This window comes from Antechinus flavipes, chromosome 5 (genome assembly GCF_016432865.1).
Source record: "Antechinus flavipes isolate AdamAnt ecotype Samford, QLD, Australia chromosome 5, AdamAnt_v2, whole genome shotgun sequence".
Lineage (NCBI taxonomy): Eukaryota > Metazoa > Chordata > Mammalia > Dasyuromorphia > Dasyuridae > Antechinus > Antechinus flavipes.
In genome coordinates, this window is record NC_067402.1 from 198,068,493 (window position 1) to 198,086,650 (window position 18,158).

Here is an 18,158-nt window from a genome sequence, read left to right on the forward strand (position 1 = left end):
CTGTAAAAATACATAGACGTAAATTAACTATTTATTAAGCACCTCTTATATGTCAAGCACTAAGCTAATCATTGAGGATACAAATAAGAAAAGAGAGACAATCCCTTAAAAGAGCTTAAAATTTAATGGGAGAAGGCCACATACAAAGGAAACCTGAAAAGTGTGTATGGGTGGCAAGGAAGAAAGGGCTCAGGGGCATGATTGAGAAATCCAAAGAAGTACAGCCGAAGGAGGGAGGATGAAGAATAAAGAAGGATAAGGGTGCAGAGACAAGGTGGAGTGGTATTGTTACTACTATGTTAAAGTTGGTGTATGCTAAAACAAATAAACTAATACATACATACATACATATATATGTATGTACATATATATATATGTACTAAATTAAATGTTTTGCGGTCTTTTTCACATTTGTTGATTACTTCAAGTTTTTAATAATTGTTTTTTTAAAACAATAAACTATATGTAATTAATACTTCAAGAAAAAAGTTGGAAGGAATGGATTTATGTAGGAATTAGCAATATCACGTAAATTGATAATATATTTTTAAGATTATCTAAATCTTTTGTTTTTCCATCATCTCTTTTCAAATATATTCTTACCTCCCATGCCCAGGAAGATAAACAATAATAAAAAAAAAAGAGGAGAAAAAGCAGATTAGGAAAATTAACCAACATATCACTCAAGTCTGATAGTATATGGAGTGTTCTAAATCCAAAAATAGTTTCTTCTTTAGAGAAAAGTCAGAGGTGCTTTTACAGGGCCAACTTTGAGCATAATAATTACATAATATTCAGTCTTAATTAGCTGTTCTTTCTATTTATATTGCTATCATCATTACATATATATATTTTTTTACCTTTTTTATTATAGCTTTTTATTTACAAGATATATGCATGGGTAATTTTTCAGCATTGACAATTGCAAAACCTTTTGTTCCAATTTTTTTTCTCCTTCCCCTACTCCTTCCCCCAGATGGCAGGTTGACCAATACATGTTAAATATGTTAAAGTATAAGTTAAATACAATATATGCATACATGTTCATACAGTTATTTTGCTGTACAAAGAATCGGACTTTGAAATAGTATACAATTAACCTGTGAAGGAAATAAAAAATGCAGGCGGACAAAAATAGAGGGATTGGGAATTCTATGTAGTGGTTCATACTCATTTCCTAGAGTTCTTTCACTGGGTGTAGCTGGCTTAATTCATTACTGCTCTATTGGAACTAATTTGGTTCATCTCATTGTTGAAGAGAGCCACGTCCATCAGAATTGATCATCATATAATATACATATATTGTTTTCTGGGTTCTACTTACTTTTCTTTGCTATAGTTCATGTTTTCCCCATGTTTCTCTGAATTTTTCATATTCATAATTTCTTATAGTATAGTAACAAATATTCCATTACATTTATGTATCATAATTTGTTTAGCGTTTGCCCGTGAATAGTCATCAATTTTGTTTTCAATTCTTTGATATTTCAAAAAGTGCTTTCAGAAACTTTTTGATGTATATGGGACTTTTCATTCTATTTTTTTTTACTTCCTGATAACATATGCCTGGCATTGGGATCTATGTGTGTCAAAGGATATAGAAATTTTAGCCACTTTCTTTGTATAATTCCAAACTGGTTTCCAGAATGAGCAATTTTCAACATGTCTCTCTATTTCTATATTTTGTTTTTTGTGAGTAGAAACTTCAATGATGTTTTGATTTACATTTCACTTTATTCCCTTCCTATATCTAAAAACATTATCCCTCTTATTCCTTGCATGCCATAATCCATCTACCACCTCCATTCTTTTTAACTAACTGTTCCCCACACTTGAAATGTTTTTCCTCATCACTTCTATCTATTTAACTTCAAGACTTAGCTAAAATCTTACCTTCTGCATAACATCTTTTCCTTTTTACCAGTGCCTTCTTTTTGAGATTATCTCTTATTTTTAATGTATATATTTTATATGTATATAGATTATTAATTTTTTTTTGGATATCACTCCTGATACATTGTGAGGTCCTTGAAGGCAGTAACTATATATATTTGCTATTCTTTGTACCTTCTATTAGAAAAGTTCCTGGCACATAATAAGTACTGAATAAATAACTTATGATTGACTCATTGTTATCTTCCTATTTTCCATTATTAATAATAGTTTTGAGAATTATTCTTTGACTCACTCATTTGTGATGTCATTAAATTTTCATCAAAGTTATCATCTTCTGCTTGTATTCCTTATGTTAATTATATTTTTATTGAGTTACAGTCCCCAAACTTTTTTTGTAATTTATATATATGCTATGGGAGAATAGGATAGAGATGGTGGAAGGGAAGATCTTACTTGATTAGGAATGGGAGCTACTGCTGAGACTATAGGAATCACTATCTCTTCATTGTTCAACTATGAACTTCTTTGCTCTTTGGCTCTCACTGCCCTCTTTGTCCATTTATGCAATCTACTACTATGCTTTTATTTCCCACAAAAGACACTGATTTATCTGTAAGGTTTTAGAGGATTTATTTGGCCTCCTTATAAATCAGATGAGCTCCTCTTTTTAAATTTTTCTTGAATCTTTTACATTTTTCTAAAATCTTTAGCTTCTTTGGAGATTAAAAAGCTTTTGGTTCTTTTAAACCTATGGCCTTCTTTATGCTTTTTTTTTTTTACTCCATAAGTTAACGTCATTTTTCTTAAAAGCAATTACCTATAAACATGAAATGACTGATTTCATTATTTGGTCTTTACTTTGTTATTTGCCTTTTTGTGTTTCTGCTATTTTGGGATTTTGACAAAAGTTCTATTCAACTTTTTTCTTTCAGAAATTTATTCAATTCCTTTTTTTTTGTTGAACATTCATTTTTCTTCATTTATGACTGGGCTTGGGTTTTCAGCACATCATTTTCTGTCACAGGTGAATTAATATCTTTTGTGGGAAATAAAAGCATAGTGGTTGATTGCATAAATGGACAAAGAAGGTAGTGAGAGCCAAAGAGCAAAGAAGTTCTTAGTTGTACAATGAAGAGATAGTGATTCCTATTATTTCAGCAGTAGCTCCTATTCTTCATCAAGTAAAATACTTTTATATTTTGGAATATATATAGTGTAACTGAAACAATTCTATACTATCAAATTGCTTTTCCTTTATTTTTGAACACTTTTATTCCAGGTACTTGCAAAATGTGCTATTTGTGAATGAAACTATTAACTTTTGTAGGACATTTTTCTAGTGGTAATATGTGGGTCCTTTGGTGCTTTGTTGTTTGTATTCATAACTTCTGGGAAATTTTCTTGCTTTATATCTTTCACTATGAAATTCAAGTTGGTTGGTTTTTTGCTTTTATTTTATCATACTCTTTTCTGAGATTTAAGTTATCTTTAAACATCCTGTCTTGAAACTGACACTACCTTATAAAAAGGAAGTATCTGGTTACTGATGGAAATGTCATACCAGTACCACTGGTCCATATATAGTTAAACTTTCAACTAATTAAAGAAATGATTAAAATGAACAACAATTTTGAAGAAGAATATTGATGAGATAGGTGAAACCTGACTTGTTACAGTCTGACTTGTTTAAATAACTAATGTTTCTAAAATGGGAAAAAGCTGCTAGAATAGATACAGACATTAAATTTCTATAATAAATGATAATAATCTATGTCAATATCTGTTTTGTTATCCATTACCACAATAAGGCAGTCAAAAGGAACTTTAAGTCACATCAGAAAATATTTGCCAAATAAAGAGACATACAAGTCAAGGGTAAAATCAGTGTAGAATATAAATTCATTTGCAAGATATTATGGAGGAGTACAGCAAAAAAAGAAAAAAAAGTTGGAAGTTGGATTTCATTGTCAAACCATTTTAAGACCATTTAAAGATAAGACTAGAAAGATAAACAAAACAGGAAAGATCTGTTTATACTCTTATTACAAACTCCTTCCTTATCAATGACAGTGGAACAAACATACTATTTGTATTCTAATTTCATAGTCTCTCATGTGTTGAATGAAGAAGAAAAAAAATGAAGAAGTTAGTAAATTTGGGAAGAAAAGCTATGCCATACTAAGCATATTCAAGGAAAAGTGATGCTGGAAATAGTATAATTTTGAAGGCACTGAAGTATTGATTTTCAAAATACCTGAAAGACGACAAACTTTTGAGGAAAACCCCACAAATTGTATTATTATAGAAAATACTATTAAGAAAATGTTAATAACTACTCATCTACATACTTCCTCAAAGCTATAAAATCTTTATGAAGTACACAGGTATTGATAATATTTGTGAGGTTCCTAAAGTAAAGCAGAGCAGAGTTACTCTTATCCCACCAGAGGTTCTCCATACATATATTAAAATCATACAAGACTTTTTGATTTATGTAATAATAGAGACAATATTTAATAACTCTTTAACTATTAATAACAAGCAAGGTTTAAAACAAAACCTACAAGCTCTACAAAGATGTCTGCCACACCAACAAGGAGACATATGCTCTTCAAAGATATCATAGAGGCACAGAATCCAAATGGAAGGAGGGATATTTTTCTAAACATGATGATCTCCAGATGTTTCAGTTTGTCAAAGATATGTTGTTTGCATCAAATCTGGGATGCACCTCTTAGATGACTTTCATAACAACTAAAATAATTCAGCCTAAAAATCCACACATGGCATGGAGTGGTGGGAGGAATACACCAATCTAGGAATGCCTATTACCTAAAGTGTGGTAGTTGAATGGACCGTAGAGCTGGTCCATTAATATATATATCTAGGACAAACACTGACGAATTGTTGAGTCTTGATGGATTTGTTTTAGAATGATAAAAGAAGAAATGAGTAGGCTGGATTGTATTTGGGAAATTGTGAAGTTTGGCCAAAGAAATAGCTGTGAACAGTCCAATGGGAATGGTGTTTTAAAATATTTCCAAAGTAAATTTTTGTGGTTATGAAAAGAAATGGTTTCCGGGGTGAATCATACAATAAAAGGGAAAGAAAAACCTAAACAGTGGAGAAAAATCAGAATGAACTCTATTATAACATTTATTTTGACTTAGAAAGAAAGGATACTTAACTGCAATTCAAAGTCATAAGTTGGGATGTGGGCATCTTTTTCATGACCAAAAATCTGTATTTATAAAATAATTATTTTTCCTAAAGAGGAAAAGAGGACACATTTCAGAGCTGAAAAGAAAAAAGAAAAAAAAAAAGTCAGCTTAAGGAACAAGAAGCCAAATTACTTGGGAAATTTATAAAATCACATTTCTTACTTATGTGCAATATTTCATTGCTATGGCTTCAATCTATTCTCTCTACTCATATGATTTTCAAAAACTTTAGTCTTCTCTGAGTTCCAGATTCACATTTTTAACTGGTTATAAGACATCTTTTGGATGTCTCACCTCAAACTCAACCTGTTCCAAACCAAGCTCTAGAAATGCCAAAATGCCTTTTTTTTTTTTTTTTTTAAAAAGAATTCAAATGAAAACTGTGGATAAGATTCCCCTACTACATGGCTTATCTGTAGCACATTTTAAGATTACAACTGACATTTATGTAGGGTTTTTTTAAGTTTGCAAAGCACTTTACATATTTTATCTCATTTAAGTCTCAGAAAAATCTTCAGGGGAAATTTCTATAAGTGTTATTATCATCCCCACTTTATGAGTGAGTCTCATGGAGGTTAAGAGACTAGCTAGAAAGTATCAGAGATAATATTTGAACTCAAATCTTCTGGGACTCTACCCATAATGCCACATTGCCTCTGATGCCTGCTAAGAACATCCAAATCAGTCTTAAATAAATAGTAATTTGGTATGCAACTTACAAAACAAGCTGATAAATGCTGCATAGATAATGTATATCAAATCAATAAGCATTTATTGCTTACTATGTGCCAGTCACTGTACTTAGTGCTATGAATATATATACACACATATTATATACATGCATATATATATACATATATGTACACGCATACATAAATAGCTATATAGGCGTGTTTGTCTATGTGTAAATATTAAATACACATATGTATGTATACACACATATATAATTGCATATATTATATGTCTATGTATAATTTTTAGGAATTTTAACTGCTTTCCATGAATGCAAATAATTGAGAGTTTAGAGTAGAAATAATAGCTGATTTGTTTTTGTTTTTGTTCCAGAACTATGCTTTCATTTGTGTGGTTTTACCACTAGAGATTATATGTTGAATTCATGACCATACAGCTAGAATGAAATCCCCCAAAGAACTAGAACCTAGACTGTCCATTCTCCACGTTGATCTACTTCACCATGTTGCCTCTATGCTGATAACTGATCTAGTGGTGTTTCCTCCAGAGAGGGAAGGAGGACATATTTCAAAGCTGAAAATAGAACTGAATAATAAAACTGAAGGAGCCTAAAGACAAATATATACTTGCTAGATTTGCAACATTTAATTAGAAAAGTGCAGATATAACCCCCAGGCTATGAGTTTATAAAGCGCTTTTTATATACATTATCAAAGTTGATCCTCTCAACAACTCTGTGAGGTAGGCACTTTAAGTATTATTGTCCCATTTTTATATAAGGAAATGGAGACTCTGGAAGTTTATTTGCTTGTAGTAACAGGCTATTAAGCACAGAGCTAGCATTTGAAGCTAGATCTCTTTTGACAAATCCAACATTGTCATTCTTCCCCTCTAAAATTAACTTGTATTTCATTTCTATATGTTTTGTGGGCATCAGTATATGTACCTGTATAAGCTTATGTTTGTCTGCCTTGAATGCAGAGACTGTTTGACTTTGGACTTTGAATCACCGGAACTTAGCACAGTACCTGACGACTAAGTATTTATTGTTGTTGAGAATATTACCACTGAAGAGGCAAGGGACTTCTACATGGTCACAGCTGGAGAATGTTAAGAAAAAATTTGAACCCAGTTTTCTTCATTCTAAGTCCGGCACATTTATCTACACCAGGCTGCCTCTGTAATAAAACTTTTCATATTAACAGGTGACCGATTCTGCTGAAATGTATTTTTCCCTGTAACAATATTTGCGTTTTAAGCCCTTAAGTCAAAGAAGTGAAATGGGAAAGACTGAATTTCAGGTATTGGTTCTCAATCAAGTAGAGGGAGGTCTTTTAAGATTCCTAGGTCTAACACCATGGAATCATACTACAGGGGTAGCTAGGTCATTACCATGTACAAAGAGGATTCTCACAGAATCTTTAGACCCCAATAAAAAGTTGTAAAGCTCACTGCAGAGGGAGCCCTTGTCCCCCTGGGTCTGTATCAACTGAACAGTGGGCATTCTAACTTGCGCTTTGAGCATCTGGTGAGGATGCGAAGTGTTATCTCTTCTCCAAGGAGCTTTTGAATAGTAGGATGAATGACAGAGATAATTAAGAGTGGATAAGGATACCCCAGGAGAACGTGTGTCTGCTCCCATCAAGGACATAGAAAACTTGGTTTATTAATCTGTTCAGACATCGGGGCACCACTGCCTTGCCTAGAAGACTCCGCCGGGTGGTGTCTCACCCCACACCTAGGTCCATCTTCTCTCTCTCTCCATTCTCATGTCTCCGTCAACACGGGCTTTGATTGCAATTGATCAAATATAATCGCAATTCATTTTGCCGTTTTGTTAATGCCATTATCTGAGAGATTCCAGCAATTCATCAAATTGTATTTCCCTTCTTGAAATTCTGATCACAGAGGTATTTCCGGAGTGGTTGGAACTGCAGGCAATAAGCCCGCAATAATGACAATAAAGAGGGCGGTATGTGTGAGTACGTGTGTTGCCGGGGATTGAGGGGGGTGTGTCTGTGGAAATGATGGTGGTGATGGTGTGTAAAGTGGTGGGGCAATCTGTTGTGATTGCAGCTGGTTAACAAACACGGAGGGAGGGTTATCTTCGCTCCCCCAGTTCTCTTTTCCATCCTCGCCGCCCCAACGTTCCCCCTCCGAACTCCGCACTCCCTCTCCGCTCCCCCCCCCCCCACTTTTCAGATCTTTCTTTCTTCCTATGTCCATTAGTTACCCCTCGAACTCCCCTAGCTCCATCACCCACCACCTCTCTGTCCCTGGACAGCCGGCCTCAGCTCTCTTTCCTTGACGTCATGTCTGTAGAAAGAGCTTTTCAGCAGGCGCAGAGGAGGGAGGAGAGCGTGTGCTTAACTTTGGGCTCAAGTCAGCCGCCGGCTTCGTTGCTGTGCGCCCGGCTCTCTGCGCGCTGCCGCCACCGCCGCCGCCGCCACCGCAGCCGCAGCTGCCACATCTGGAAGCGTTCAGCGCGTCTGCCTGCCTCCACAGCGCCCGGCGAGCGGAGGGGAGGGAGAGGCGAGGAGCTGGGAGGGAGTGAGGCGCTCTCTCCCGGTGTCTCCCTCTCTCTGCCTCTGCAGAAACAGCTCCTTGCCAGTAGACCACTCTCAGCATGCCTCGAAGCGGTGGCGGAGGCGGCAGCATCAGCACCCGCTGCTTATAGTCTCTTCTTGCCCTCCTGGATATTTGGAGTTGGTGGATCTTTTTAAGAGGAAAAAGAGGAAGGGGGTTGGGAGAAGACGGGGGAAAAAAGAGGAGGAGAGAGAGAGACATTTTAACCCTTTATTGGCCTTGGAGTATCCTCCCCCCACCTTATTTTTGGGGGGAGGGGGCACAGTTTCTTCCCCTTCCCTCCCTCTCCCTTTCCCTCCCCCCTCCCCTTTTCCACCTCTTCTTGATCTCTCTTCCTCTCTATTTTTTCAAATGGTGTAGCGGCCAGAGGTGCTGTGCTAAATTCTTGGATGGGGCCCGGATGTACCGAGGATGCATTACAATTTCACTAAAGGAGGCAGTAGTGGAGAGAATCAGTTTTTGGCATTTGTTGCAATAATGGGAATCAGGTAATCATCGGAAGGGGGAAATACTGCAGCTCCACGGCTTCCTTGGATTTTGCACGAAAGACGACCTCGATCTCCGAAGTGGGATTAAATCAGAGCTGTTTTGTGGAGGTTTTCTCCCCCAATCCATCCCATTTTTGGTTTCTTTTTTCTCCCGTTTTGGTAAATGGTCAATGAAAACAAGAGGATGTACATTCCGGAAGAAAATCACCAAGGTAAGGCTGGACCCTGCCTTTCCTCCCTCGCCGGGGGCTTAAAGCTCGATATTCCTTCTCCACCCCTTTTCTCCTCTCTCCTCCTACACCCCCTCCCCTCGCCTCTCGATCCCTCGGATCCTCCCCTCTCCCCGCTGCCCCCCATTTGCCCTCTTCCCTCCCTCAGGAGTTTCCCCGGAGGCTGGCTTTGAGAGGAGCCGTGGGGTGCAGGTTTGGAGACGAAGCTGGACTCTGCGCCCTTCCTCCCTTCTCTCTTCAGTCAACCTTCCCTTCGGTTTCTGTGTCCATAGCAGCGGTGATCAGGGGCAGTTGGGTGACGGATAGGAAAATTTCCGAGTCTCCCCCTCCCTTTTCAGTCTTCCCGAGAGCATGTGCTTCATATGAAATGCCAGGCGGCGGGAGGCGGGAGGAGCAGGGTGGGGAAGTGAGGGTTAGTTAACCCAAGTCTTTCTCCTCTCTCCTTTCTCCCTTTCTAAACTGAACTGTTAGAAAATCTGGCAGTGGGGGAGGGGGTGCAAGGAGGCCGCACAGTCCCCCAGTTTCGAGATCTGGGAGAGGATGCTTTGATTACCGAGCCTTCCTAGGACTGGGGTCCCTGGCTTCGAGGTACTGCCGGTGGGGCAGATAAACCGAGAGACACACTCAGCCCGGATTTCCCCAGCCCCGGGGCTCCCGCCAGCTTGCTGAGGCGTCTGGGTCGAGTACTAGTACCCTTCCTGCTGTTTTCTAGCGCTGGCGCGCTCTGAGTTGGTGGGTAGAATGCAGATGTGTGTACTGTACACCCAGTCTCTCTCTCTCTCTCTCTCTCTCTCTCTCTCTCTCTCTCTCTCTCTCTCTCTCTCTCTCTCTCTCTCTCTCTCTCTCTCTCTCTCCCTCTCCCTCTCCCCCTTCCGTCTCCTTTCCTCCCTCCTTCTCTCCCTCCCTTCCTTCCTCTTCTTTTTCTTATGCTCAGACGCCCCTATACATTAATCCGCACATATAGCTACTCACATTTATATACAGAATTTATCGATACATGTACATCTATTATCCTAATTGTTACACTGTAATTGCTACATAAATGTTATATCCAGCCTTATATGTTTAGTTGGCATGCCTGCCTGTCCCCACCCACATATATGCTACACTCCTTTAATATACTAGCATTGCATTTAAAGGTTAGATGGTAATGTGAGTTTTGTTTTGTTAAAAAAAAAAATTTTTTTTTAAGGAGTATGGTTTCCTCATGGGGAAGCATAGTATGCCCAGTGTTTTCTGAGCTTACCCATCCTGCTGACATCAAGTCTCACCAGCTCCCCCTGTGATTTTGAAAAGCAATCAAATTAACTCTCCACTTGGAAACTTTCTCTTTCCCATCCTCCACTCCCAAGTCAACAAGTTATTATTTTTCAACATTACTCTTTGGAATCCTTGGGATGGATTGTAAACGGGGATGATTCTTTTTAATTTTTTTAACCTGATGTTGCCTTACAAATGTTGTCTTCTCTATCTTTCCCCTCTGTGTGCCTCTGTGTATTTAGTATATTGATTTTTCTGTATTTTCCTTTATCTGTCTCCCCTCACTTTTCCTCTCCATATATCTATTTCTTTTGGTTTTTCTCAATCTGGGAGCATACAGATGTGATTCTTTTCTGTAGAATGGGGTGATTATAAGGTCTATTTTTGTTTTTAGCCCCCTCTCCTAACACTTCTCTTTTTGGGATGGTACTTTTACCCTTCCTGGGTCAGAATGTCTTTTCCTCCCTTTCCTTTCATCCCTAGATCTCCCCCCACCCCCAATATCAAGATCTAATTCTTTCTATTTACTGTCAGTAAATTTACTCCATCAGGCAAATAACTTTTTGTAGGATATGAGACCCTGGCTAGGCTCCTGAATTCACAGTTATAACAACATTTCTCTGGATAGAAGTGGGGTCAGTATTCCATAACATTTCCAACATTTGTCCTAGATTCCTTCCTTTGAAATGGCAGGGGTATTAGAAAGGGAAGGAGAGAAGGGAAAATAAAGAAGTATCATTTTGAAGAATCAATAAGGTTCCTATCCAATTCACACAATTTCCAAGTAATAGAAGGCTTGACCCATTTCTCTGCAATGTAGCCCACTACACTGAAGCTGAAGATGGGACTGGACTTTATTATCATTATACTAATAATAGTAGTTATAATATTATAGTAATAATTATTCCCAGTTATGTCATTAATAAAGAAAAATCCTAAGACTTTAAGATACTCTCCTAATCTATGATAAACTTATAATATCTATTTCTTTATCCTTGACTGTCCCTTCTTTATCCCTCTCTTGAAAGATGTAAGTAGGAGCTTGGCACTAAAGCCATTTATGAGAGAGAGAGAAAAAGAGAGAGAGAGAGAGAGAGAGAGAGAGAGAGAGAGAGAGAGAGAGAGAGAGAGAGAGAGAGAGAGAGAGAGAGAGAGAGCGCTCTGTCTTTCCAACAATATGCCAACACTATGGCAACCTGAATTCCAGTTTTCTCCCTGAAGCTGCAGTGATTATATAATTCACAGGAACAATTTTTATCCATTCTTGGGTGTAGATTCTCAGGTGAAAGAGCTTTATTTTTCTTGTCCCTTTATCCAGGGCACAAGGAATGTACTTCTTTCCTTATCTTCCTTAGTATGTTGGTTTTACCTAGATTTTGCATGTATTTCTTTTTTCTAAGAGTAGAGGTGAGGTGAGAAGGTCTGTCAGTGAGATTAAAGGGTACTTTAGAAGCAGGGGCATATTTACAAGGAAGGGGGTGCTGTGACTTAAGGATCAGAACTTAACCAATGGAAGATTTTGGGGTATGAGTCAGAGAACAATTCGAGAGAGAACTAGAGTTAAATGAGTTCCCTCAAATCAATAATAGTATTAGTCAAAGACTGGGAAAACAAAAATATTTGATAAGAGGGAAAAGAGTATGGGCTCTGATTTTCTTGAGTTTAGATATAGGGAATGTGAGTGACCTGGTTCTTTCTCCCCAGGTATTGTGCGGAAGGGTGTGGGTAAGAATGATTGTATTGAATTGGAATGGAAAATATATTAAAGTGTCTAAATGGGAATAAAGGATTTGGTTCCTAGGACTAGACTACACATTTAGGATGTCATATATAAGGCTCTTTCAATTTTTGATGTCTTCTATGTCCTAATCCCAAGGTAACTTCTTTTCTTCCATAATGGATTTTCCATTTCAAGCTTCAGCTAGCAAATGAGTTTCTTAATAGTCAATCATTTAATGAATAAAACTCCAGAATACTCTTTTTCCACAAGAGGAGGGAAACGTGTTTTCCAAGTGTAGAAGATACACCATTACTCTTTTACCTATTTATTGATGCAATATATTACTAATCATAGAAAAATGCACAATACGCAAATGGATTCATGATTTCATCAATATTACAGTTCCCTCTAATGATATAGATCTTAATTGGTCCATGACTGCCTGTCCATGCCATTTTTGTTCATGTCCTTCTGTAAATTTATCTTAAGTGGGTCCATCCAATGTCCCAGAAGACTTCCTTTAGTAAACATTCTTGTTAGCCATCTGTTTCCTCTCAGTCTCATCACAAGACCAACCTATATTCTTCTATCATGTATTTCTTTGACGATACCTTTAACTTCTGTTCTTCAAAATTTTCCATTGTTTATATGGTACAGCCTGCTCAAATCCACCTTTCATTACCCTTTGAATGATATTCATTTGGAATCATTCAGAGACTTTTATTCCCAGTCTTATTGTCATATAGCAACATAAACAAAATGTTAGCATTAACAAGATGGGCCTTAGTTTTTAGAAAAATTGTGGGGTCATTAAAAGATCTTTGGAATTTTTTCAACCCACTCTCCTTTTCATCTCCAAGTCCAACTTCTCCATCTATAGATATCCATTTATCTGGTTGGACACAAATATATCTTTCCATCCAAATGTATATGGTAGTTGGGAAACCGGCATTATTCATCCACTTGATTTTCTTGTGTGGATAGTCATTGCAAACTTTTTTGAGTAGTTATAGATATGTTTCGGGCCTTGATGTAACCAGCACAATAGTATTCACAAACAGGAATATCTGGAGAACCTCATCATTTACAGTGAAAACCTTTATGACTTGTACTCTATTCTGGATCTCTTCTATCATAATGGTGAATATGTTTGACAAATGTAGATCTCCCAGGTTTATATATTTTCTGATGTTTTGATCAGAGAATTATTGAAAAGAATATTTCTGTGGCTATCTCTTTCAATGAATCTTATATGGTTTTGACATATGGGTGGGAGGTATCCTGAATAGAGCCTTCAAGATAGTATTTTGCTTTATTAAATTAAATGATTTTTTATTATTGACCAAAAAATTACAATGGGATTTTATGTATATTTTTACCTGAAAATATAAAGATGTTGTCTGTTGTTGAATTTCATTTGTGAAAGTCTGAATATTCTCTACTATTGAGGATGTTCTTGATTTGTTTATATAGAACTTGCATCAAGATTTTATATAGTAGGAAAAAAAGAAATATAGATTAGTAATGTTTTATTTTTCTTGGTCATTTTTGATAGGGAAGTCTCAATAAAGTCGAATAATTTTTGTATGTAATTGGAATCTTCCTTTCCTCCAAATATCTTGCATTATTGACCTTTGTGTTTTTCATTGTTGTGGAATGGATATGCACTGCTTCAATCTGGCTGCTTTTTCTCTGTATTTTTTTCTTTAGTGCTATTTCCATCTCCCCCAAAAGAACTTCTGAAAGTATGCTATTAAGATTACCAAGTGTGGTAATTCCTTTGTCCTTGATAAAAACAATTTATTATGATAATCTTTACAGATCTTTTCCATTTTCCACATTTGTTGTCCTTTTTCCATTTTTTGTCTCTAAATGCCCTTAGGATGACTCTGCTTAATTTGAACTCTTGTTAAGTTTGTTTAAAAATAAATTGTATTCTCCACTGCTTCTCAGTGTTCATGATTGTTCACATTCCTTTAAGAGATTTTACAAGTGAGTTTATATTCTAAACTTCTATCACTTTTTGAAAGTAAGTCAATTGTTTACTGACCAAGGCACTGTATGGGCTCTTTTGATCTGTGGCAATGAAATGGTAATAGTTAAATTTATAAATAAAATTATTGTAATCAATGTTGATGTTAATACTAGTGTCTAGTTCTCATTTTCATTTCTGATTTCTTGCTTACATAGTTCAAGATTCAATTATTCCAATTGCCTGTGATATTTTTTTTCTTATTGTTATCTTTCTTCTTGGCTTTATTAATTTACTATGATTTAAGAATAATCTCCACATCAACAACAAGTCTTTTCCTGTCTTAATAGTCTGTTTCAATTTGAGTGTGTGTGTGTGTGTGTGTGTGTGTGTGTGCATTATTGGTGCTACCCAGAGCCTGCATCTACCAATTTTTTTAAAGTTCCCAGTACATGAGACTTCATAAGTATTTGGTCTCTCTCATTTCTTCTTTTTAAACCATGCTTTCCCACATATTTCTCATTATTTCTACCTTTTCCCACCTATATTGAAGTTACTGAATTTCTGGATGCATGCTGATTTAATTTGGTGGGTGGTATTGAGTTCTTTGTCAAATTTTTTTTTCATCCTCAGCAATTGATGTTAATTCATAAGCTGTAATTATTTTCATGGTGGTCTTTTTGTGAATACTTATTATCAGTGCTGCAATACAAGTGGAATAGAGCTTGTGAAATAATGTCCTTGTTACTTACCTTCCTAGCTCTTGGTCTTTCTAGGCCAGCCATTCCATTGAGTTTTCTGCCAGCATTTTCTGTAGCAGAATACAGTGGCCTATAAGGCCTATAGGGCTTCACCTCCTATAATTGCTTCACTTGAGCTTCTTCCCATCTCTGCTTTTTATATTTCTAGCCACATATTGTTGCATGATACCTGGGAGAATTCCACCATGAGACACAGGCATCGGAGATAATGATAAGTTATCTGAACTAATTTTTCAATGATTAACAAACTACTACCCATCTCAGTGATTCTGAATCCCTAGATATCTATGTTTAAGCCACACTTTTCCTCCTCTCCTGACCATCTCCTTCTTGTCAGCCTCCTCTACTTAATCCTCCATTCTCAAACTACTCAGACCTTGTACTGGGCTGTATAGAATGTCTATTACATAGGTAACAAATTTGTTTTCATCTGAAACTTTTTCTTTTCTCACTTCGTTTATCTTCTTATATGCACTGGAACCAGATTTCTGATGACACAGCTTCTCTGGTCACCCTTTCTAGCACCTGGTTACACTTTCACTCATCCTTCCAACTCACTGGTCAAGGTAAGTGAGTTGGAATATTAGTACCTTATTGTGGCTTCCAGGCTTACCTTCTGCCACCCTCACTCAGTTACCTTGTGTCTTTTGAGGTTCACCAGTTTATATTTAACACCCAATTAAGATTCTAACACTGTTTTCTATTGGCCTTAAGGACAGTTTCAGTGTTTCATCAATGAATGTGTTCCCTAGCTTCTGTCTTTCATTTTTCTCCTAAACTTTCATGTTTCTATTAGGAAACTTAACATGCATACTGAAACTTTTTCAAACACTATAACTTTCAGTTCTCAATTTACTTATTTCCATAAACTACTTTTTTTCTCCCCCCAACCCCCGCCTGTAGGTATATAAAGAGATGGCCCTATCCTTGATTTTGCCATCACTCCAAATGTTCCACCCTGAAATCTACTTCTTTGATTACAATCCCTAACCTCTAATTTTTCTATCCTTCAGTTCTTTCCAAATCATTGCCTCTGCTATAGCCTCTTCCCTTTCCCATCTTGATCCTTTGGTGAATCAGTTCAATTCTATAATGCCATATTGAATTCCTTGCCATTGTTTCCTGTTGACAACTTTTTTCATCAAACTTCAGCCTTGGATTAATCCTAACATCTTCTGACCAGTATTATTTATGTGCTTTTGAAAAAGTTAGGAAAAAAATCATGAAATCATGCTTATTCAGTCCACTATAACTCCACAAAGCAAATCTTTTACCCCTCCCTGATTGATTCAGTCTTATTCACCATAGTGGTAAACATTTTCATCCCTCATCACTTCTTCCTTTGTCTATCCTTTCAGCTGATTCGCTTGCCTTATATTTTGCTGAAAAAAAAATTGAAACTGCCAAGAACTTCCTCTTATCCCCTTCTAACTTCAGCTCACATAATTCAGGTACTTCTGTCTCCAGGGCTGTGCTCAAGCCAGCTTTAACTGGTGCTCAAGAGCTGATTGTTAAAATTTCAAAGTGAGCATTTATACCTGAAAAATTGACAAATTCGACAAATTAGGACTTGATTTATTATTTTCTTGATTGTCTGGAAAATGATGGAAAATGTTAACAATCTAAATTAAATTTAAAAGTGTATTGTGCCTATGTTTCCTCCCCTCCACAAAGAGCAGTTGTTAAACATTTATCATCATGCCCTTCCCTTCTCCTTTTCAAAGTTAATCATTCTATTGGTGCATGCCCTCTTCTCCAGTAGATTGCTCTTTCTATTATCCATATCCTCTCTTTTCTTCAATCTCTCCCTGCCTATTCACTGATTCCCCTTGTCTATAAATATATTCATGTCTCCCCTATCCTCAAAAACCCTTTCTTGATTCATTTATGCTAGCTATTGTCTTTTATCTTTCCTCTCTTTTGTTGCAAAACTTCTTGAGAAGATTATCATCTTCATTTCCTTTCCTCTTAACTCTCTCCTTCACTCTTTGTTGTTTTCTGACCTCATCATTCAATTGACACTGCTCTCTTTAAAGTTACTTACAATCTCCTAATTGCTAATTTTACTATTCTTTTCTCAGCTCTCATTGTTCTTAACCTCTCTGCAATTTTGAACACTATTGCTGATCTTTTTTTTACTTGATATTCTCCTTTCTCTAAGTTTTTAATCACACTGCCTCCCTCCTACCTGTCTGCCCTCCTTCCTTCTCTCTTTTACTGTTTCTTCATTCAGGTTCTGCTCAATAACTGTGGGTATCTGCCAAAGCTATGGCTTGTTTCTTCTCTCCTCCCTCTTTACAGTTTCATTTGGGGATCTCATAGGCTCTCTATGCCAATGATTCTTAGATCTACTTATCCATATTCCAGAACTACTTACTTAACAACTCCACTCTCTCATTCCCAAGTATTTATTGTAATTTTAAACTGGATGACCTTGAGATATTTTAAACTTAACAAGTCCAAAATAGATCTCATCATCTTTCCTCCCAAGTCTTTGTCTTGTTCCAATTCTCCTATTTACTATCAAAAGCACCACCATTTCCCCAAATACCTAGCTTGCAAACTTGGTATCACTCTCATCCTGCTCCCTGCCCAGTCTGTTGCCAAAGACTCATGTCTCATATGTGTCTCCTGCTTTCCTTTGACACTATCACCATCTTGATGCCCTCATTCCTGAGCTATTGCATTAGCCTTCTGGTTGATCTTCCTGACTACTGCAGTTTATGCTCCAATCAGCTGTCAAACTGATCTTTCTAAAGTGCAGGTCTAACTCCATCACACCCACTCTACCATTCAGTAAGCTTTAATACTTCCCTATTACCTCTGAGATTAGATATAAAATCCTCTGTTTACCTTTTGAAACTCTCCATAACCTGGCCCCTTCTGGCGATTTCAATCTTTTTATACTTCACTTCTCTCTGCATCCTCTATGATACAGTGACACTGGCCTTGTTTCTGTCACTGAACATCTCCCAACTTCATCCATTTATCACTAGTTAGCTCCCATGTCTGGAACTCTATCTCCCTTCTCATCAGGGTCTCCAGGATTTCCTGCTTTCTTCAAGTCTTAAAGAAAATCTATCTACAAGAAGCCTTTCTGATTAGCCTTAATGTTATGGCTTTTACCTCTGTTGATTGTGTCTATTTTATCCAATATATATTTTGTTTGTTCATAGTTGCTTAAATGAGAGCAGAGATTATTATTTGCTTTTCTTTTTATCTCTTGTGCTTGGCACATAGTAGGTATTTATTAAATGCTTGTTGATTTGACTTTACTTGCCAGGGTTTTACTAAAACTTTTCCAGAGCTTAGGTTACATTGATGTAGCATT

The 18,158-nt window shown here is 36.8% G+C and overlaps 1 protein-coding gene across 1 annotated transcript in view; it reads left to right on the plus strand.

Moving 5' to 3' along the window:
- The first annotated feature begins 8,570 nt into the window (after positions 1-8,570).
- The window catches only part of CACNA1C (calcium voltage-gated channel subunit alpha1 C), an 808,853-nt gene continuing 799,265 nt past the window's right edge, over positions 8,571-18,158 (plus strand). Inside the window, exon 1 of the mRNA XM_052001637.1 lies at positions 8,571-9,096. Within this exon, the coding sequence (XP_051857597.1) occupies positions 9,048-9,096 (49 nt within the window). The 5' untranslated portion in view covers positions 8,571-9,047. The remainder of the gene's footprint in view (positions 9,097-18,158) is intronic.